Source organism: Ischnura elegans, chromosome 3 (assembly GCF_921293095.1).
Source record: "Ischnura elegans chromosome 3, ioIscEleg1.1, whole genome shotgun sequence".
Taxonomy (NCBI): domain Eukaryota; kingdom Metazoa; phylum Arthropoda; class Insecta; order Odonata; family Coenagrionidae; genus Ischnura; species Ischnura elegans.
This window is the reverse complement of record NC_060248.1, coordinates 8,622,099-8,645,447: the sequence shown is the minus strand read 5'-3', so window position 1 is coordinate 8,645,447 and position 23,349 is coordinate 8,622,099. Positions and strand designations below refer to the sequence as shown.

The 23,349-nt window shown below is 39.6% G+C and overlaps 1 protein-coding gene across 3 annotated transcripts in view; it reads left to right on the top strand.

Moving 5' to 3' along the window:
• Positions 1-22,535, top strand: part of LOC124155420 — a 63,342-nt gene extending 40,807 nt beyond the window's left edge. Inside the window, exons 1-4 of one of the 3 annotated variants that reach the window (XM_046529214.1) lie at positions 1,950-2,388; positions 3,723-3,931; positions 15,114-15,191; positions 16,956-22,535. In XM_046529214.1, coding sequence (XP_046385170.1) covers positions 3,772-3,931; positions 15,114-15,191; positions 16,956-19,000 — 2,283 coding nt within the window. In that variant the 5' untranslated portion in view covers positions 1,950-2,388; positions 3,723-3,771 and the 3' untranslated portion in view covers positions 19,001-22,535. Of the gene's footprint in view, positions 1-1,949; positions 2,451-3,722; positions 3,932-15,113; positions 15,192-16,955 lie in introns of those variants that run through there. The other 2 variants (XM_046529213.1, XM_046529215.1) reach the window with 2 other exon arrangements.
• Positions 22,536-23,349: the final 814 nt, after the last annotated feature.

Sequence of the window (23,349 nt, the reverse complement as noted above, 5' to 3'; positions counted from 1 at the left end):
TAAAGTCGAACGAAATGATCAGACGGAGGTTACCATTGGTGAGGCGTCGGAAAAACACGACCGTTCATGAGCGAAGAGCGGTTGCGACGAGACGCAAATGATCCGTTCACTTGAAATGTGAAATGAGGTAATTCTCCGACATGAGCCAAAAAACACTCGTGTCAGCGCATAAGTAAAGTGTACTATTAAGCTTATATCAGTCCCCGAGAGTTGTGAGCTGTGCCGAAAGAATGTTTTTCGACCGATTTTTCAAATACATGTCTTGAAGTTATTGGAGAGAGGTCTAAGTGAATATATTTTTAATAAGGCTTGTCAACCCTAATCAATCGCTCTATTCGGACAAAATTAAAAGGAATATATGTATATAATAATCACCCAAACTACTCCATAAAGTGTCCTGAAAGAACCCCGGTGCAATTACTGAGACGGAAGGTCGGTATCCATGTGTTTTACATCCATTATAGCCATCTATGCTCTGATGCTTCATCTTTTTAGAATTAGCTTTTTATCATCGTATTTCCAAAATATTAATATTTTCAATGAAATTATTACTTCTTTGGTCATTCACTATTGCGTGAGATTTTCCATATTTTCTTCTCTGTTCAGTATGTTTGCATTGTCACCGATGGTTTTTATTTTTTTAATATTTTCTTCACATAGTTAACTTCCATTGCGTCTTTCGATAGACACTTTCCCTCTTTTCATGTTATTGTTTGTTGCATATTAAATTATTATGTTTTTATTGCTTCAACGGCTAAAAAAGTCCACGTTTAAAATGAGAATTGAATTATCGAGGACCTTGAATACGGGATTTAATTTCCGAGCGATAGCAAATGCTTTATTTACGATTGTTAAATTGCGATAAATCAAATATGAATTATGATGTGCTGTTCATGCATTGAGCTTTTTAGAATTATTTTTGGTTCAATGGAAGAAATTGTTTTTAATACAAGGGCAATATAGTATAATGACATTCTTTTGGACGCAGAATTATCGATGACGCATGCGATAAGGGGCGGAAAAAGAGCTATAACATATTTGAATAATCTAATTTGAATATTACACATTAAACGGACATTTTCTGGTCGTCTGCTCGTGATAATGCTGTCGTGGACAACTTTTGAAATCTCCTGCAGACGCATTTCCCCGCTGGAGACACGCACTGGATGCGTGATTGGGGTCGCGTTGGCTTCCTTTGTGACGCGATCGAAGCCGATGGTGGTTGGGAAGAAGCCACTAATGTCACAACTCTGGAGAAAGGGTTCTTCCGTCGGCCACTTGATGCGCTGTCGCTCAAAGCGCATTTAAATGGGTTCACCAAAGACGACACTCGCGACGCTATAAAATTTATTCCTGAAATTTATGTCCGAGTTTTGTATATTTAATTTTCAATTACTTAATATATTATTTTTTTAATTGCTTAATTTTTTATTGTTTTTTATTGCTCTTCTCAGGCGAGAGGTCGATATTTCACTCTGGTTTCTGGGATATGGTTAAAATTGAAATCATATGAAAGGCTTCTGCTTCCATATACGTATAATGCCTTTTATTTATTTATTTTATTAGCCTTTTGGTTTCTTTTCATTCAGTTTCACATCATTTATTAGTCCATGTGTTGACAGTAACAGCATTATCGCCATCGAAGGTTTGAGTGAGGTTTTGTGGAGTTGAATGCTGGTGTATTTGAAAAACATCGGGATTTTGAAGATAAACTTTAGTATCATTAATTACGGTCGATTTTTATGAAACACCACAGTTTGCTTCTTGGAGAATAATACAGTGCTAGTGCCTGCGTGTTATAGACGCCAATTCATTTAAATAACTATTGTAATGAGATGTTTATGAAAGAAAGCAAATTGACTCATATTCAGGACCATTCTCGTCAAGGATCACTTAAAATTTTTAGATTTATAGAATATTTTAACTTTGCTCATTAGATTAGCAAGATTCATTCGACTTTATTTCCACTAAAATACACGTCTAAGTGATATCTAATATTTCCAAGTTCAAGGAAACCATTCTATGCCAACATTAAAATTCAAAGCTCATCCTCGCCAGTGCAAATACACTCAGAATGATTGGATTTCTCATCGCCTTGCAGCGGACATCTTGGCAGTTGAGCCCAAAGCGGCGACGTCAATCCAGCCGACGGATTTGGGCCTCCACTTAGCCCCCCTGGCGTGCACTTTGACCCCAAGAAGAGGGGGTGGCCGAGAGGGTGGCACCGCGTGATGCTGGATGCGAAGACGACAAGATATTAGGATGGCTCTTATGTTATCTCTCAACTCATTTGGACCCCAGTTGCAGTCGGATACGGACAACAGCACGCCAGCATACAATTGAAACCGAGGCACTGGTCTCACGGTCACTGGAGGACGAAATATCGAGGTGAACAGACGTGGCATCGTACCAAAACACAATTTATTCATTTCAGCATTCTACCGATTAAGGTACGTGGAGCATTTAGTCAATTAGCTTGGCCTTTCATTCCTACCAACTTGGAGTTCCGTCTTCAATTCACTAAAAGGCCCTTCCCCTTCCATTGTATCCATGAATACTATTCTCATCGTTCCCCTCCCTCGTTCATCCATCATTCTACTCTCTATAACACTGTTTTTAACATCCCCTCCCCGCTAAGTACTCTCTCCATCCATACAGTTTGTCTCCTCCCTTACTTATCTCAAAGTTACCACTCCTCACCCACCATATCCAGCTCTTCTTCGTTCCTCTCCGTTCACCTCACTTTATCCATTCTTCTCCATACTCACATCCCATACGCCTCCAGTATTCTCTCGTCCTCCTTCCAAAGTGTCCACGATTCCGCACCGTAGAGAGCTACACTCCAGATCAGATTCTACACCACTCTTTTCTTTAAATATTTTCATATCGAACCTCCATTCTTGGTCGATCCATTCGGTGCGATGTTCGTGACAATTTCCATGCTCCATGAAGTAAATCTTCCCTCCCCCTATTCTACGAGTAAAATTCGGTTTCTAAGTGACAGAAATGAAATTTCAAAGGTAATTCTTGAGTGGGTAATCTACCCCAGGATTGGAATTAGCATTCACGTGTAGATTACGACATATTTCCGACGCAAAATATAATTCATTTTCTTATTGAGTGGTACTTATTTCTGGCGATTCCATGGTGTATAACAATAAAATTTAGGGTATGGATACGTTACTATATATGTCGATGCAATACATCATAAGATGATTTCGCAGCTGGGATGCAAAGGAGTTTACTAGGTGTTGAAACGAAAGCCTCAGCTTTTATACTTTCTTTCCCTCCACCTCCTCAACTATCCCCGAAAAAAATTTCTTTAATTTAGAAGGGAACAATCTTAACGCTGAAATCTAAGAGAGGATAATTTCTGCATGCTGGAATAAAATAAACTGAACTCCCAAGAATGTGTTCATTATTGAAGAATATATTTTTGAGACCACAATTTTATTGGAATCTCCTCTTAAACGAAGAAATAAGTCTGAGCTCCAATTTTGGAAGGGCATGATCTTAACTCAAGTGCTTGTCTCTCGATTGAAGAAATTTTTTAAATCTGCAATGTTGAAGACAAGCCGCGGAGCGACCATGTGGCCATAGATTATGGAGCAGCAGAGAGAAAATTTAAACTTAACTGAAATGAAATAGATCGTAAACTTTGGAGTGGTTCGATGAATAGTGACTTATTAACACTCGTTTTCTTTTCGGATTCCTCTCTTAAGGTTCTGCGGCTGAGTGAATGACCAAGGTTGGCAAGCGGCTGAAAACACCATGGAGACGAGTTTGATAGTGGCAGTGGTGCTTGGATGGGTGATCGGCCAATCGCGGGGAGGGATGCAAAATACCGATAAGTGGTCACTACTTCTCGGACCCGTTGCTGGAACCAAAGAGGTGCCGGTACTGGTGGACAGCTCCGGTGAAATGGGAATAGGTATGATATTTGATAAGGCATTTATCTTGAATATTGAACGCTGTTCGGAGGAGGTACGATGGTTTTAAAATATTTTTTTTGTATTTACCGCTCATTTATTGCGGTAAATTGTACAGGATTCGCGTTTTAAAAAATGCCTCTTATAATCCAGTTGAAAATTACGAAAGAGAGACTATTTTTCAAGTCTATAGACATTTCTAAACATATTTTGGGCAAAACGTGTTATTAAACTAATTCGATGCTATTGAATCCGAGTTAGATAGTTGAAAAGCCGGATTTAGGGGCCTAAATCTGAAAAACTAAAAGGCGGGCAAGATGGCGAAGATTTTTATCAAATCATTCACTAACATACGCTCCAGTTGCACGAATCAATTTCACCTCCTCAATGAGGGGCCAAATACAAAATGGTGGCAATTTTGAAAAAAATGTCAGCGTAAAATTACTGTGAAGTTTGGCATATCGAAATTTGAGTTTTTCGCGTCAGTTGAATCGAATAAGGCGGTTTGAGAACCGTTTAACTATTGATGATTGCCATATTTGAGCATTGAGTACAAAGCTGAAATTAGTCTCAATCTCATAATGGCCAAAAGTTCCGAATTTGGCAAGTAATAATGAAACTTTTTATATCTTCTTTTTCCTCTCACGATATGATTGCGACTAATATTTTCCAGGGAACAAAAAAAGTTAAGCATGAAGTAATACGCAAGAATATTCATTTATAAAACTGATAGTTTCGAACAGAATGGCAACCAAATGGTGAGAAATAATTAGAATCGGAAATCAAATTAAAGAATCTCCTCTTGATATTCCGAAACTTAATTTTCGCAGTTTTCTTGCGATGTCTCTGTCACTCGCTTGATTTCGTTTCCGGCTATTCCACGACCAGTTTCTTCCTCGCACGAGCTCCTTCTCCACATCCATTTGAATTGTCAATTGTGATGCAATTTGAAGATTCAAGAGACCACTTATTTTTCGCGCAATGGTCGGAAAAAGTGCCGAGTACGAAAGTAGTCGTGGAAGACAGTGTTCAGAGAGTTGTTGAAATCGCCTATGCGTATCTCCGCAAACCTTGGCCGATAGAAAGATAGAAGTGACGCCATGTGAAACTCTGAAAAGTGAAAAAGCAGGGAAGGACATTCATTTTAGTTTGAAGAACAATGATGCGTTGACCTTGAGCGGACATTCCCTAAGATTTTATGCTGCAATTCACAAGCATTTTGACGGTATGTTTCTTTCTTTCATCTGTGATATTGAGTTTTACCTGTTTTCGAACTATTTCCCTATCAATAAATAAACCTAGACTGATTAAATGGTGTACGATAATGCCCTGAACTGAGATCGACTGATCCGAATGGTATGGGTGTGGTATTTGGAGGAGGCGACCGACAGCTGAGGAGGTCTTAAGGGAAGGGGAGGTAAGGAAGGGTGGAGAGAAACCCGGCGTAGGCATTAGGCTGCCCTTAGCGAAAGGCGCCGAGAGGGCCACGGCTTAAACGTCCCATCCGACGGACGGACTGCTTCACCTGAATTGACCTCCACACAACATTGAAGCGGGGATCGGGCAGTCCATGAAAAATATCTGCGTCCGCCGGTGTTCGAACCAGAGGCCATTGGGTGTGAAGCCAACACTCCAGCCACCACAGCAGCCTCATGGAGTGATATGAGAAGAGACATGCGTGTCGATTGATTACCCTCCCCCACTCCCCTCGGTGTTTTACGTTTAATTTTTTATTGATTTATCTTCTAATCGGTTTTTAAATTGCCGTATTTTTAATAGTTTTTGCATTGCTTAATTTTTTAATAGTTTTTAATTGCTATATTTTATTTTTTTAAATGCTTCGTCATTTAAATGTTTATTTTTATTGCTTAATTTTTCCCAAAATTGTTCTTCATGGGGGAGAGATCGATTTTTCACCATGGTTTCTGGTATATTGTTGAAAATTGGACTCATAGGAAAGGGCAATCTGCTTCCATACAAGTATAATGCCTTTTGTTTTATTTTGATTCAGTTTCAAATCATTCATCTCAGTCCTCGTGTCAATGTGTACAATAACAGCATTAGCGCCATCGATGGCTTGAGTGAGGTTTTCTTGAGTTGAATGCTGGTTTATGTGAAAAACATCGGGATTTAGAAGATTAGATACTATAGTATCATTAATTACGGTCGATTTTTATGTAACATCACAGATTGTTTCTCGGATTTTAGGACAGTTGCAGGCCTGCATGTTATAGACGCCAATTTATTGCAATAACTATTGTAATAAGATGGTGATGAAAGAAAGCAAATTGACTAATATTCAGGAAATTCTTTATGAAGGATCACTAGATATTTATAGATTTAGTAAATATTTCAACTTTGCCCATTAGATAAACATAAGTCATTCGTTTTTTTCCTAATAAAATACACCTCGAAGTGATAACTAATTTTTCCAAATTCAACGATGCCATTCTAATTCGCGTAAAATGGATGATACCGAAAAACATTCTCATTTATGCGAAATATTTAGCTGTACTGCTATTGTTAATGACTCAAATTATCGTTTGAGTTTTGGTCCGAAAATTATTGTCCTTCGGAATCCTTGATTCTCCAGTAACGCATACCGAAAGAACTCTTGAAAGAACACGATCCCTACCGTACAGTTATTCTTTCGGACCATATTTTCTGGAAATAATGTGATAGCTTTCCTTTCATAATCTTCGAAGTCATATTCCCATCAAAATCAGGATATTAGATGTCTTCTCTCAACGCTTGGCATTCTGGAACGTCTGCATTTGCTAAAGAGCCGTGAGAGTGAAAATGAATTTTCTGAGAATGAGAATTCTTACTCTGAATAGGGTCGGTGATGAATAAAAAAAACTTCTCAAGAAAAGTTTCTAAAATACATATATCGATTGGAGGGAAACAAACTGAAGGGCGAAAAAGTGAAATAAAATGAAAAAAATTCTAGCACTCTTACCACAAGTGTAACGCTAAAAATGTTCATGACTTTTTGCAAGGCAACCAGTGCTTTCTGTAATTTTTATCGGAACGGGATTTTTAGAACACGGAAATATCTTTTGGTTCTTATATTACCGTTTTATGATTTAAAAAAAAACTACGGTTTCACACAGCTGCAAAGGTAGCTTCGACCATAGAGCTCTATGGCTTCGACAGGCTAACATGGAGTAAGTTTAGGTGTTTTACTACTACTACAGTATTCAAGTACCGTTACTTTAGAGCAAAAATAATTGCAGAATCCCAACACACTTGATTTCCTGAAGAGACAGATATCGGTTTGATGAAAACTTATGCTTAAAAATCAAGATGTATTTAGACTCAAACTATGAGATGAAAGAAAAAGTAACAATTAATATTGTATCGCGTTGAACCACCTTTGAAAAAGGACAGGGAAAGTAAAACTTAAGTTAACGTGATTATTGAGAACATTGTGATTAATACATCACTATTAAATTCAACTAATTATCGCTGGTTTTCTGACCAATGTCTATCCGTCAAATGGTGTTTTAATATAAAAAATATTACATTATTATTTAAAAGTATAATATTTAGGAGTTGCCACTTCACTTTATTATTAGAATAGGACTTTAGATATGTCCATACCATGAAATAAAATTTTCAGCCAATTCTGACTGATGGAGTATTAGATGAGCGTTAATTGACAATGCTTCCAATATTTAAATATAATTAATTTTTCTTTCTTCTTATCTTGACCTCATTTATATAATGGTAAAATAATTATTGGAGTAAGGTTAAAAAACTCTTTCGTTATTTTTGTTTATGTTACAATATTGTATATCATTGTATTTTTTACTTTGTTCTCATGTTTTCATTCATAGCCCTGGTGATAGTTTTAAATAAACTGAAACATCGGATAACAACTCTTTTGCATCATATACATTTGACCTATACTCCAAGAATTATTTTACTATTATTTAAATATAAAATAATCGGAAAGGGAAGTTTAACATTTTTATGCATTTTCTGCCTTACAAAAAGTCTTAACTTAAAAAAAAAGGAAAAAATCGAGGCTCAAAGACAATACGGTAGAGAAAAACTAGTATTTACATAAATAAAGGCACATTATTTTTGAAAAAATGCGAAAATTGAAGTCCGCATGGAAGGAGTGAATTTCTTTTCGAAAGGCATTCTCAAGGTACATATCTTGCATCAAATATAGTTCCAAACCGACATTTTACCAAATTCTGAGACCCAAAGGGACAAAAGTTCGTTGATAATATGATATTTTCTATGTCAGTTCCAAGTGCAACCATACCGTATGGTTTACTGCAATTTGATGTAATTCCAATGAATTTTTCAGCAAACAATGAGACATCTGTTTCACTTAATGATTGGTAAAATATTTGGCTTACGCAATACTTGCTGAAAAATGGTCACTTCTTTGACCTTAGTCCTACGGCTTGAGTGCGCTTTTTTGAAACTTAAAGACGCTGTCTCCTAAAATGTTCAGTAAATAGGAATGTAACACCTCTCTTGGGTACACAGCTTTTACTGATTTATTTACCAAATTGAAAATGCCTCACCTCTGCGCCAGAGCTGTTTCGATGCATTCTGTCCACACAAACGAACGAACGAAACGAACAAAAACGATGTCCACGAAAATATCCACGAAACCAAACCCCTTAAAAAAAAAGTCAAAGTTTTGATGCGTGTGCCACCTGCGGAAATAAACATTTGACGATCGTTATGCTTTTCCGATGATAAAAATTAACATTAAAGTAAAATGTTGTAAACACATGGCTACGCATCACTTCGCAAATTGAGTGTAAAACTTCAAATTGAGTGTAAAAAAAGAGCATTTTCTGACTGCCAATGCAAAAATAGAACCTCAGAAACTTGCTTCTGGATATTATCAACGAGCAGTATCGCATTTTAGATATTTTAATGTTTCTACTGTCGGCGTCAAAATGATGTGCCGCTGTAATTTGCAAATTTATATCTGGACTTAAGTGCATTCCATAGTAATTATTAATACGGCAATTTAAAGGAAATTTTATCGTCAATTATTTATTTTTTTAATGAAAAATTCAAAACTGTAGACACGCGAGTGTAATGAATGACTCCGCGCACCATAAAATTAGCCGTTTTGTCAACTTCATGAACTTTGTAACTCTGCCTGGGGGAAACTACTACGTCTACAACATTCATCTACCACAATAAGTTGCAAACTTAATGTAGATTAATAAAATGGCCTTTGCGTATTTTAAAACGCATATTTTGTTGTAAAATATCGAAAATGATTAAACATTATCTAGTCCAACAGTTTGCCCCAAAAGAAAAAAGAAAATTAATAGAAGCACTTTTTAATTCATTTGCAATATTTCTATGATTCAAAAACTTGTAAAAATATTGATATTTGTGAATGTCAATAACTTCTATTAATGCCATGTTGCCAAACGGGGCCGCGCTAGGCCAGTGCCGGTTACCAGGAAGGAAAGTTTCGCGCGCAAGACGTGGCAACGCAGCATTCGTTCGCTCCGGCGTATTTTTTTAATGCCCATACTACATAAACGTCATCTATACTACATAGAAGTCATGCATTTTTGGAGCGTAGAAAAATTTCAAATAATTAAAAAGTGTTTCTATTAATTTTATTTTTTTTTCGGGGTAAACTGTAGGACCAGATAATGTTTAAAAATTTTCGTTATTTTACAACAAAATATACCTTCTAAAAATACGCAAATGCCTTTCTGTTTATCTACATTAATGTTTGCCACTTATTATGGAAGATGAATGTTCTGTACGTAGTAGTTTTCCCTAGGTTGATTTACAAATTTCATGAAGTTGGCAAAACGGCTAATTTTGCGGTGCGCGGAGTCATTTATTGCACTCGCGTGACTACTTTTATTAAAATTTCGTAGCACAAGAAATAAATAAGAATTGACGATAAAATTTCCTTTGAATTGCCGTATTAATGATTATTATGGCATGCGCTGAAGTACATATTATAAATTTTCAAAGTAAAGTGGCACATCATTTTTGACGCCGACAGTAGTGTTAGGGAGGGGGAATTCCGGAAACACAAGCAGGAATTAATTTTTTGTGTCAATTGTAATGAAGCGGTGGCCAGCGACCGTTACCGTCATTATCACACATTGATTAGCTAAAAAGAGTTTAATTCACTGCTTATCTCTGGGAAATGGTAGGGTTTCTCTTCATCTTAGGTATATCTTTCGTTTCTGTAGAAATAGCGAAGTACGGTTTCGCTATTAGTGGGTCCCCATTGTCGATCCGGGTTTTTCCCTTCCCTGTCCTGTCCCTGGAGGCGTCGTCGGGCTCTCATCCTCATTTCCTTCCCTTCATCTACATCTACATACTACCCCGCAAGCCGCCTAAAAGGCGTGTGGCAGGGGGTGTCGGGACACCACCCGTTTACAGATAGAAAAGAAATGCGAAAATACGAATAGCGTTTATTAAAGTCTTTTATGGTTCGGGGAAAAAACGAATTCCCATATCTATCCGTTCGGCTAAATATCTTTCTTAATTTACCGCTTTTGTCGGACGTGGAAATATATTGGGGCTCTAATACTATGTTCTACGTGTCGCTCTTAAATATATCCATTCTCAATTATTCAAGCAATCTTAGCCTAGCGCGCAGCCTACGAGTCTCCAGCGGCTCCCAGCCTTATTCGCTTAATATCTGGGTAACGCAGTTTTTGACGAATTTTGTCTTCCTTTTTATTTAATTCAGTTCACGGATTAAGTATTTCTGCACCGGATCCCATAAGCTCGCTGAATGTTCAAGGTGCGGTCGGACGAGTGCGAAATAGCACCTTTCTTTTCCTTTCTCATGCGAAAATCTTCCCACAATACGCTTGAGGAATCCTAGTTTCTTCAGGGCTATGCCGCAAATATTCCTTATAATGCGATCCCCACGATAGGTTCGACGTTATCGTAACTCCCAGGTACTTCACTTCGCCTTGCGAGGTGGGCAGGTGAGAATCGAAGGCCCGGACTTCGGGAGAGTTTACCCCGCGAGTAAGCCCGTCCTGGGGCCTCGTTCCACCTCTGATTATCGACGGCGACGTGGGCATGAAACAGCGCGCGTGTGTCACGGCAGAGCGATTCAAAATCAACGGTAAGAGTTCGCGAGCATCGGTTCTCGCAGAGCACCCAATTGTAGCAGTGCTGAATGATGTACACTAGAGAAAACTTGCGCACTTTTGGAGCATTTTGGAAAAATGCTAAATTTGAAATCTTACGTCCATTATATAATTATATATTATGGATTTGCTATATTACAATATTGTGATGTAATGGAATATGTGTATTCCACACTTCTTTATTAGTAAAGAAATAATTAGGCTACTTTGAATTTTAAACCCTCTTTTTTCGGTGGATGGTAAGTCGTTAGCACTATTTGGTTTGAATTTACAGCATAATTTTACTTATTTTCAATATGGCCGCCGTGCGCATTTTTCATTTCAGAGATATCTATGGTACAGCCACCTAATGTCCCCTTTGTATATATCTACTCTGTGCTATGTGTAGAGTTTCTATATACTGGCAAATGAGAATAAGACTTCGTCGATTTCAGCTGATTTATTTTCCTGGTACGTCATGCTTCAAATCAGTGGAAGTTGAGGAAGTCTTCCTTTCATTTGTGGATATCAACTTCCACATAGTTGAGCCTGATACCATTGAACGCTATATTCTGGGTTGTACTCAGCTGATAAAATTATTGAATCACATGAGGTACATACGCGACAGGAATAATTTGCGCCTCCCATATTTCAGTTTGAAATTAAAAGTTCACCTTTGTTAGCAATTTCGCTCATCTTTTATTCTACGTTTCAACTCTGCCTACAAAAAAATTAAGTCATCATGGTGCATGAGTAGGTTTTCTATGAGCGACAGAATATCTGGATGAAGAAGAATCAAACTGCATTCTCGAATCCAAAGCTGCTGAGTTGAAACTCGACGTCGACGCAGATCCTACGTTTATCAGATGCAATTTTGGTTAACTACCATCAATCTCGCCATTACTGGAGGCAAAAGAACACTTCCTTGCAACGGCTAAGGAGAAAATCTCAACTGCGGTGAGTGACCTTTCTTATATACCAAGTGTGTACGCGACACGACACGAGAGTATTAAAAAAGTGGACTGTATATTTTATTATGTATTATGCGCCGGGAGTCCCACGCCATCCAAAATCACCACTCACCTGAGTGTCGGGCTCCCGTCGATTCCTTCCTCAGGCAGCGTCGGCTCGAGATGCTTCCTACACGACGACACATTCACGACTGCCGTTCACGGCCAACAACCACGAAAACAATAACTTTAAACAATGAAACTCTCGCCCACGCGGGCGCCCAACAAACAACAAATCAAGCGAGTGGCGATTGAAGCATAGGACTCCCTATGGCGCGAACAATGTGATTTTGGAAAATCTATCGCTCAAGAATTAAGACGCTATGCATGGAAATCCTGGATGGTAAGTAATACATTGTTTTAAGTCAGGGATCTCCAAACTACGGGCTGTGGGTGACAACCAGCCCGACGCATAATTTCATCCGGCCCACCGAACGAATCCATCTGTGTTTAGCCATCACCTAGAGAAATACAGTTTAGTTCATTTAATGTGAATTCTCTGTCGTCTTATTTGGTTTTAATTTTGAAACTTTAGCAGGTTGATTACTCTGAAAAAGCGCAAAACGTGTTTTTCAAGGCATGAGCCATTTTATATAAGCCTTTTATTATGTTTTCTGTAGAAAATGTGGCACAAAATATGTTAATCACGGCGGAGAAAAGTTGGATTGAAAACTGCTTTCAATGCATGCTGCTGTAGTACTTTATTTCTAATGGCTTTCTTTGCTGTTTTTGCATTTGTGAGTTTACGATACTGTGCAATTTTTCAGTCAATTAAGTATTTTTCTCAAGTTGGTGCAAAGTTCATAATTGTAGTAGTAAAATCTGATTGCAATGCATACAGCCGGACTGCTTTTTGAACTGTTCCAACTTGCTAACATTGTAGCGTTTCCATGCACGCCAATAATCACTGCAAATATATTATATAATTTCCTTTCTAGAATAGAGTATTTTCCTGCGCGAGGTATATCCGTAATGCATTGCAGTGAGTGGTTTGTTGTTCAGAAAGTCTCAATGAAAATATCCAGATCTTTTTAGGCCCAGTTTGTTTCAGTTTTCACTTTTAATTTTCAATGTTTTCACGTGATTAATAATGATAAGTTAAGTTAGCTAATGCTGGCAGGCAACAATCGCTACTTCACATCCAAGACGATCACTCTGGAACCAATCGTATCCCTCTCTGCGTGTACAAGCTGAAGTCACGAAACGAAAAATACGAACGTCGTGTGTTTCAGCGAAATTAAAAATTTGTATATTTCAGCAATCAATAGCAAATTTATAATAGCAAATTTCTGCTAATGAAGCAACGAACGCCAAATCGCACGCACAAATCTGGCAGTTATTATGTAAATAACTGATAGTCTTCTTTTCTAAGTCCGACCGACGACATCAAATCACCCATTCCTTGGACCTGCGTCAACACCACAAGTTCTTATTAAACTTTTTCGACAATTTCATTTTGCATGCAAAATAATACTCTAATATAAGTTTAGTTTCTTCGATCAGCAATGTAACTCAGAAAAAATATGAAATTACTTACCTCACAGGGCCTTTAGGGAAACTGAAGAAACTCAACTTTGCTTCCGTCGTGCCCGCGTTGTTTTTGCAGTTAAAGGCTAAACACCAAGCAAAACATTTTCTTCTAGTCTTATTTACCACTTCCTTCATTTTCCACGTTTCTTTAAAACACAAGCACACTACGTGAAAGAATTGAAGAGTGGAGGAATAAAAAATGTTAGTGCGACAACACTCCACGCCATGCGCGAATGATAGCAACGATAGCAACCAAATAGCAACTCAAGCCACGTTTCCTTATTTAGAACATGGTGAAATGCGCAATGAGCTGATTACCGCCTTCAGCCGTTTTGTCCTCTCTGTGTATCCCTACTCTGTGCCCATAGTATAAATACAGGCTTTTAAGGCATAGTAACTTTGGGCAGAATCTCTTTAAACTCAGCAAAACCGAGTGCTGCCTTAAAAAAACAAGTTTTTTGCAATTGTAAACACCAAAAAAATTAACCAAAGTTGTGTTCCTGCTATTTATGCAATAATTCTTTGTGTGATATTTATTTATGCATGTTTAATGTCATTATTTCAACGTTTCTAGATTTAGAAAAGGAACTGAAATTAAAAAATTAATAAAAAAAAATTACAGACTAGCTCCGCACTAAAAAGAATTTTGGTGACGTTGGAAAAATGTTGCTTTTTTTAGGCCCTAAAATAGGCGATATCATCAGAAAAAGGCGTAACCGTAAATTAGGCATTTTAGGCAGTAAAAAATGGCTTAATTTGGTCATAAAAAAATCCTGAATGAACTTATAAATTCTAAAAATTGGTTTTTTGAGCAAAAGTAGGCGTGTTAGGCAATGTCCTCAGCTTAGTGATGACTTAGGAGAGAAAATAATGTATTCAGAGTGATTGACTGACACGATATAAAATCGTCATATAAAGATAAACCAAAGTTAAGGCTATCAACGAAACTTTATATCCGTGAGATTTTTTTTTTACAAATATAGATCCTCATTGTCATTCCTGGCAAGTGAATATATCCTGTTGAAAATTTTGAGCAAAAATGAATAGCGTTGCATTCATCTGAGCATTAGTTTCCTAAAATTATCTCAGCTGCTGATTAGCGAATTTAAAAATTGTTAATAAATTAATTAAAAAACTACGGTTCCCGAAGGTATAAAAAATGTATTGTTACCGGTTTTAGGATAAAATATTTGTTGTCATTTGCCACAAAGTTTTAATTTTTGCGTTAATATTATTTTACAATTTCGCTAGGTTGAACCTGAAATTGTTCAACGGCCGCGGATATTTTAGAAAACTGATAAAAAAGTGGCACAATACATAATTTAAGCTTCTACAGGAGGGATTGGAGATTCCCCTCTACGAATGGAACTCTGTCAGAATAATTTCCCTATATATACACTTACTACAGTGTAATTCCCACCGGTGCACTTAGATGAATGTGACCTTATGACCGGAATGAGATCCTAACCCACTGAGTGTTTCCTCAAAAGCAGAGATGCTGAGTTACGCTTCAACTGATATTTTGTTTCTCCTTCAAACAGGAGCTGTGGGTGAAGTTCCTGATGAGACAGTCGAGCGGGAAAGCACGAACGCTGAGATACATGAAGATTGCCATGAGCGTAAGTATTGGCTATGTTGCTATTCACTTTCATCATCATCGCTCTTCAATCAGAGGACTGGTTTGCCCACCTACCAATTCACCTAGCCTTGTCACGCTCACGTATTTCCTCTGTTCCCATTCCTTCATTAAGTCCACCATGTATCTCCTCCGCTCCGTGGACTACATCCTCTAAAGGGTAGTTTTCTTCATCAAAGAAAACGAAAGGCATTGACTGCGATCCGTTACCCACCATTAATGTATTAATAATATTCAAAGTATTTGTTTTTTAGAAATCCCAGTTTAAACGAATGTAAATGATCAATTTTAACCTCATTTGAAAAAGGCCAGATTGGCGTCCATGTGATTCCAATCCACGTGACGTCACAGGGATCTAGTTTCTATACTAGAAGATAGGAGTTTTGCATCGTCTGAGATTACCAATGCATGCATGACGCACAGAGCTCAGGGAAACATGTCATAATAATCACCTATTAAAACTGACAAAGGTCGGCAAGATTCCTTCGTTTGATACGGTATTAATAATCCTTATTAAAACCCAGCGCTACCCGATGGGAGGGTACTCTGCTACCTGCTAGCAGCCTGCAACGTAGCGGCGCTCATAGCCTCGCACCAAGGTGGCGTCACCCGGCGGCTACTAGAACAAGAATGACGTCCCAAGGGCTTTTCCCAGCATTTATTCTTAGCCATCGCGTTTTCGCGCGCTTGAAAAGTTTCACTTTTCATTTAATCGCGTAAAAGTTTAACTTTTCATCTAAAAGCGTGATTTACGTATTTCAGGAGTAATAATCTTTCGATTTAGGCAATTAAAAAAACTATAGGAAATCATCCTTTTGCGGACTTCCTCTACCATTCTTCCCTTCAACGATAATTTTCATTTTTTCCATTGTATCTCATGATGTGAGCAATTGATTGTTCCGTCTTCCACACAAGATTCTCGAAATATCATTCTTCTCTCGCACTCTCCTTTGAACATTACCAATCACACGATCTATGCATTCAATCTCCATCATTCTTCCTTAACTCCACACTTTGATGGAATCCAACCTCGATTTCTCCGCCGCTGCCTTCGTCCTTGCCTCGCTCCCATACGGAAACGTCTAAGTACTGATGAATTACTTCCACCCTTAAACACTTATATTTTCACCAGTAAGAAGACGATGATTTTTTTAAAGGATTGCTCTATCCGCTTTGGCGATTATTCCTACCAATTCCTTCTTCCTCCACTGGTCACGCGTCTAGCACCAATCCCAAACAGCACAAATCCTCAAGTCTAATGTTCCCTGGTCTGAGGTCGATCTTAGCCATTAACTCATATTCCCTTTTCATCCACTTTTACGGATTTATCGACTCCAAGTGAATATTACGAGTTAAAAATACACTAAACCCTCACCAATTCGCCATGCCGAGAACTTTTCCGACAGGCACGGCATTTTTATATTGATAAGGCCTTCTCTTATTCGAAAAATTCATTCAAATGGGCCGGGATCAAAAGTTTTAAAACTATTTCAAATTTCATGGGAACAATGGTGATGTTGGCTGTTGTATATTGCACGCATTAAAACGAGCACGAATTTCCGCGTTAACTTAAAGAGTGGTGTGGACTGAATGGCTGAGATCTTCTCGAAACTCATACATATGTTTCCCTTCCATCTTCCGTAGTTAGTTAACAAAATTAATATCGATCTCGGGTCCGAATTAACGACCACACTCTTGGATTGTTGATTTCTTTGAAGATAGAGCCAAGTTTATCTTCTTCCTGCAGATGTGGAGAAGCCGAATCGGTTGCACTGGCGAGCGGAATGGGATCGAGACGAGATGAGGGAGTCGAGGGATTCGGTGGACCTCATCGTGGTCAGGGACGGAGGCATCGGCTGCTCCCGGATGCGGCGTTGCCGCGCCCTCGTCCGCTCCCTCAGGGGCCGCAGGAAGAACTGCGAGCTTAGGGACAACTTCTACGTGGGTGGGGACGGGAACGTGTTCGAGGGTCGCGGGTGGAGGGCCCCTCCCTACTGGCACCTGCGTGGCCTCACCGCCGTCACCGTGCACTTCCTGGGCGCCCCGCCTTCGGCCCGCGCTCTCGAGGCCTACCAGTGGCTCGTGGACGACGGCCTCTTCAGCGGACGGCTCTCTGCCGGCCACGCCGTCATCGCGATGGCCACCCTGCTCAACGACACGAGCCACTCCAGTCGCGGTCTGCAGGACGCGGTGTCCGCATGGCCAAGGGCCACGGACGTGGCTCGCCTGTCCCGCTCATGGGAATACGTGCTGCCTCGACACCTGAGGTTGGTGCGGAGAGCCGCGTGGGACGGCGAAGGGCCGGCTTCGAACCGGACCCGCTCGCGTCCACTGCCGAGGGGAGTGGCCTACGTGATGATCAGCGAGGGCGGGGAGCGGTGCAGGGGGCGTGTCCAGTGCACGGCCTTCATGACACGCGAACGCCAAGAGTGGAACGCGGCCCTGAGAGGCGACCTGCCGCACAACTTCTACGTCACGGACGGTGGGGACGTGTTCGAGGGTCGCGGGTGGGAGATTCGGTCGCAGTGGGAATTGAAACACATCGGGAACAGCTACGTGAGCGTGCAGTTGTGCGGCAACTTCACGAGCGACGCCCCGTCCGAAGAGGCCGTCAATGCCCTGAAGCTGTTGGTGGCGAGCGGCGTGGAGGGGGGCAGGTTGTCGCCTCGATACAAATTGGTTTCCATTGGTCGACTGCTTCATGCTGCGAAAGGATCTCTTGGAGAGGGCTTGCAGAAGTACGTGGAGGGTTGGTCCGCTTGGTACAGGTATTGGGTTGGCCACGGCAAAAAACCCCTGGCATTCATCGAACGCGACGATTGGGATGATCGATCTTCAAGTGGCTCGCACTACGGTCAAATGAAAATGGTCGTGGTCGTCGTGGTGGACGACGGAGGAGAAAGGTGCTACACACGTGAAGAATGCATACCCCTCATCAAAGAGAAACAATTTAGCGGCAGTGACACCGTGATTTACAACTATTACATCGGAGGAGACGGTTACATTTACGAGGGGAGTGGGAGATTGGAATCTCAAGTATCTAGGTTATTCTCTGTTTCTAATGTGATGGCCATTAGATTTTTAGGTTCCTTCTCCGAGGATCGCCCTTCTGCGCTGGCCATCGGTGCATTGACTGGTCTCCTGGATTACGCAAAGAGTTCGGGCTTTTTATATCGGCAATACAAACTGACGTCTTTCCGGGAGACATACAGGACCGGAGCGCCCTCACCTGCGCGTGGGCTGGACGGCTACTTGAGCACGTTGCCATCGTGGACGAGTTACTCAACGCTAAAGGCCGATTTATTTTCGAGTGATCGAATTCCATTCCGAGCATCGAGACTGGATTACCAGTCGTCGGTAGCGAGCAATTTCACAAGAGCCGTCGATTACGTGGTTATTGGGGAGTTAAGAGACACTTATTGCCTGTATGAAATAAGATATGACTGCTTGAGTGGTAAAGCTAACTTTTACATCAATGAGTATGGGAGATCGTTTGAATACCGCGGCTGGAAGTACCCCTCCCTCTGGGAAAGAAAAGCCCTGAAGACTGAATTCTACTCGGTCGTATTCAGTGGGAATTTCACCGAGTCGCTTCCCTCTCGTCTGGCAATTATGCATTTCCATCACCTCGTGAGATTCGGAGTGGAGGCGGGTAAACTGGCGGCAGACTACAAGATACTGACGTTTCGACAGATAGCCGAGGGATCGCTTGAGAGCAACCCTGGTGATAAGTTTTGGCAAGAGATTAGAACTTGGGACAGATGGACGGAAATCGATCCTCTCCCGCTGTAGAGGACCACTCTCGATACGATTTGAAAAATGGAAACCAACCACAGTTTGCATGCTTGAGCGTATGTTTTCATTGGACGCAAGGCTTAGGAGGATTCTTTCCTTCAGCTGTACCGGTATTTTTAGGTGAAGGATCAATATCTTATAATATATGCTCTCAAGGATAGATTTCTCTAGGGTTTCCATTAGGTTATGAGATCTGTCTGGCCCAGTATTTCGATAGCCATCATGTTCCTCTCCCTCAGGAAATGATGCTGGTGCCATCAGTGTCACCCGTATTTATTACAATCTCTTATGTGTAGATTTTTTCCCATTGGTTGACAAAATTTTGGCTCTCCAATTATCTGTTAGTCAGAGCACTAAGGAGTTAACCACCGTTAAGTTGGACAAGCTGACCTTTCAGTAAACTCATTCGCTGCTTGCAGTGATAGCAACATAGAACAAAACCAAAGGATATATAATCTCAATATCTGGCAATTTTTAGTTCTTCTAACAGGTGTGATAGACAGTGCAAAGTAAGGCTGGTACATAATAAATAATCTATGATCACAATAAAAAATTGATTTTCTCTGATATAAGACTCAACACTAGACATGTAAATACATACAAAAATTCACATATTTCGCATTAATATTTTGGTAGAAAAACATTTGTATTGCTCTTTGAGTGCAGCGATGAGGCGAGGATAGGAAGAATGAATCTTGAGTGTGACGTGTGATTACCTGGATCAATGTCGAACAATTTTACCGAACACATTTCTTCATTTACTATCATTTATTGAATCGCATCTAGTATTGAGTCTTATATCAGAGAAAATCAATTTGTTATTGTGAGCATAGATTATTTATTATTTACCAGCCTTACTTTGCACTGCCTATCACACCGGTTAGAAGCACTAAAAATTGCCAGATAATGAGATTATATATCCTTTGGTTTTGTTCTATGTTGCTATCCCTGCAAGCAGCGAATGAGTTTGCTGAAAGGTCGGCTTGTCCAACTTAACGGTGGTTAACTCCTTAGTGCTCTGACTAACAGATAATTGGAGAGCCAAAATTTGTGTCAACCATTGGGAAAACTCTACGCATAAAAGATCACACGTCACACTCAAGGTCCCGTAGACCACCGGTTTCTTCGTTCCCGTGGTAATTGCTTTAGGCTCATGGCATTAGGTCGCGTTGGTAAGCGCATATAGTAAAGTTAACTTCATAGCGTAAAACAACGATCTAACAATGCAATTCCTGAATTACTCCGAACGGAAGAGGCATCCCGCTAACATAGAGGAATTTGAGCATTTGAGGAAAATGAGCATGGACTATTCCAGTAGTACCTATGGTACGAAAATCGTCAGACTGCTAGATGTCTCATGCGTTGGAGGTGCTTCGTAAATTATCACGTGAGATAATTGTGCTACGTCATCAATTGCGCTCTAAATGAAGTAATCTTGATTTTTTGCGCTTTTCGGAAACACCTTTTGATCGTTTCAGACCAATGAGCAGCGGTGTCTCACAAGGCATTAAAGTCAAGTAACACTTTTATCAATTTTGGGTGTATCAAAATTTCCAACATATACGTTCGTAGCCAAAACAAAATTTCTTTCTATTATGTTATTTTATATTTGCTGAAATGGGTGAAACACACTGAGTAATATTTCACTTGTAAAAAAGTTAGGGAAAGTGCGTTCCGGCACTGCTAATGTTGCCAACACACCACTGGCTATGAAGGAGGGCAAAACTAGGGATTATGGGCTTCCAAGACAACAATCATACTATCGCCTAAGCAACGATTGGCAGTAATCTTATGGAATACTTAAGTCTGCAGCAATTCTGAGCGTCGGTGAAATTCACGTCAATTGTTAACGGAAACAAGAAATATGGATAGCTTAGTGGTCTGCGTGGTAATAGGGAGAACCAAAACTCCGTGGTTCGGTTTCCTGTCTGAGGGAATTCTAGTAATAAGCTGAAGGAAGAGTTCTCGGGCTTCCAGCCGGGTCCAAGGGCTTTTCAGATCCGACGTTTCGAGGGTGAAGTCTGCCATCGTCTTCAGGGTGAAAGGATTAAGTCAAGATGTGATGGACGGACGGACACATCTTGGCTCCAGCCCTGGTCCCTTACGATGAGTTGCTCAGCATTTCATGTCGATTTTCCAATCCAAATTCAATTCTCTCCGTGGATATTCTGTACCAATAATTTGAAGTTCGGCGGAATATTTCGCAGAGTTGCGTCGAAAGTTTCCACTCCGGGACTATTATATGGTATTCCACGTGTGATATGACCTTCGCTTGAAATATCCAGGATGCAGACACCACTCGATATTCGCATGTTTATCAAAGTTGAAAATTTTGATTCGATACTTTCTCGGATTCAAATTTCTAGGGGAAGATGCAAACTTTGACGTCATTTACTTGCATGGACCATTTTCGGGTGTGCTGCCGTGGGGAAGCATGTATGAATTGAAGAACTGCAAAAGCTCATAGCCTCTTAAAGCTATCCTTTCTAATGAAGTAGCATAAACATTTCGTTTTAGAATTGAGAAGATATGCCCCGTTTCGTTTTGAGTTATAAATGGGATGATGGCTATCAATTGAGCAGTGTGTGGGAAACGATATCTTGCTGCATTGGAAAACCAACATTTCAATTGAGAAGGGGGTGAGTGAGTCCTGAGACACTCATCATAAGAGGCCGGTGCTGGAGCCAGACTATTTAAATCTGGACGAAGGAGATCTGGCGCTAACCAATGGGAAGACAGGGAGAACTGCAACGCTAAAAATATTTGTCCTAGAAACGAAATAGAAAGAAGACTCAGCATTATTATCGATAAAATTAATCTCAATATCTCACATATAAACTTGTCCTCTGCAGCCAAACACGGATTACTTACGAAATTCTTTAATTTATAACAATAATTCCTATAACATCAAAAACCGTGTCCAAAACGTCTGTTAGGGCATAATTTAAAGCACCTTAAGTAAAACGATTTTAAATTATAAGAACAACCATGAGATTTCAGACGTTATTATAAACATGTCCAGGTGTAACCGATAAGTATTGGGTATTGCATGTCAGTCAAACCGACTGTGCTATCGAAACTTCGTTGATGGTACTGAACTCAAAACTTTGGAATGCTGGTCGCTACGCAACGAAGCAGTTGAATCGAGGCTGAAGGTCGTCTGAGCATTCCCAACGACTTTTTATGTTTTTTGAATGGAGAAATCGGAAAACTCAGATGTGAGGACTGTGATTCGATGTGTAGACGAAGCTGAAGTGACCGCTCTCCAAAAAGCCTTTATTACTTAAGCTTCGGAAGTACATTAGATGTCGACTCTAAGTTTAAGTGCTGAAAATGAGTTGCGGTTGCTTCATTAAATTTTCAGCGCACATCAATTTGGTAGGACACATCCCTTAATATGTCCTACCAAATTGATTTGCGCTGAAAAAAAATGAAACCGCTCAAGTAAAATGGTTTGAATGTGAGTGAAAATTGGCAGTGTAAACAAACAATATCATTTCGTTACTATCGCAAGGAAAATTCCTCAATAAAACATTGTGAACACATTTTGATTCCGTCATACATGAATGACGTTTAATTGCTATATGATTTTTTTCGATCCATCAAATACAGTGGATTTCTCAATAGAGCATTTGTAATGAGGAACTCAGTCATCGGATCTCTTTTTTTTAAGGATTACGGCACATTTGAAATGTTCATGAGGTATCATCACTCTCTTAATATGTGCGTGTGGTTATCGATAACATTACCAGTGCTACTCTATTGACAAAAAATGTTGTTAATACCCACGAGTGATAACATGAGTGGTTAAGTGACAAGTAAGGATGTAAGTACGGAGATGATACTGTGAATAAAACTTGTTCAACCAATTGGCATTCTTTTGAATTAATAATACCTGCCTACATTAATTAATTTGGATTATAGAGCAGAAAAATATTTTCATTTAATTTTTAATATTATTTAGTTAATAATGTTTCGTTTACTATTTTCGTTTTAACTTCACTTATTTTATAATTTTTCGCTCCCATTCAAAAGTACCAGTGCTACTCTATTGACGAAAAATGTTGTAAATACCCATGGGCGATAACATGTGTGGTTAAGTGACAAATAAGGTTGTAATTAGAGGTATAATTGCGTGAATAAATATTGTTAAACCGAGTGATCTTCCTTCGAATTAGCAATACCGGCCGACTTTTCATAATTAGAACTCTAATACAGATCATTATTTTCCTTAAAGAGGATTTCAATGAGGAATTAGCGTAACTTTTTAAATAACCACATATTTATTTATTGAGCGTTTCTTTGTGTAAAACATTTGATCTATGGCGAATGATAATGCTATTATT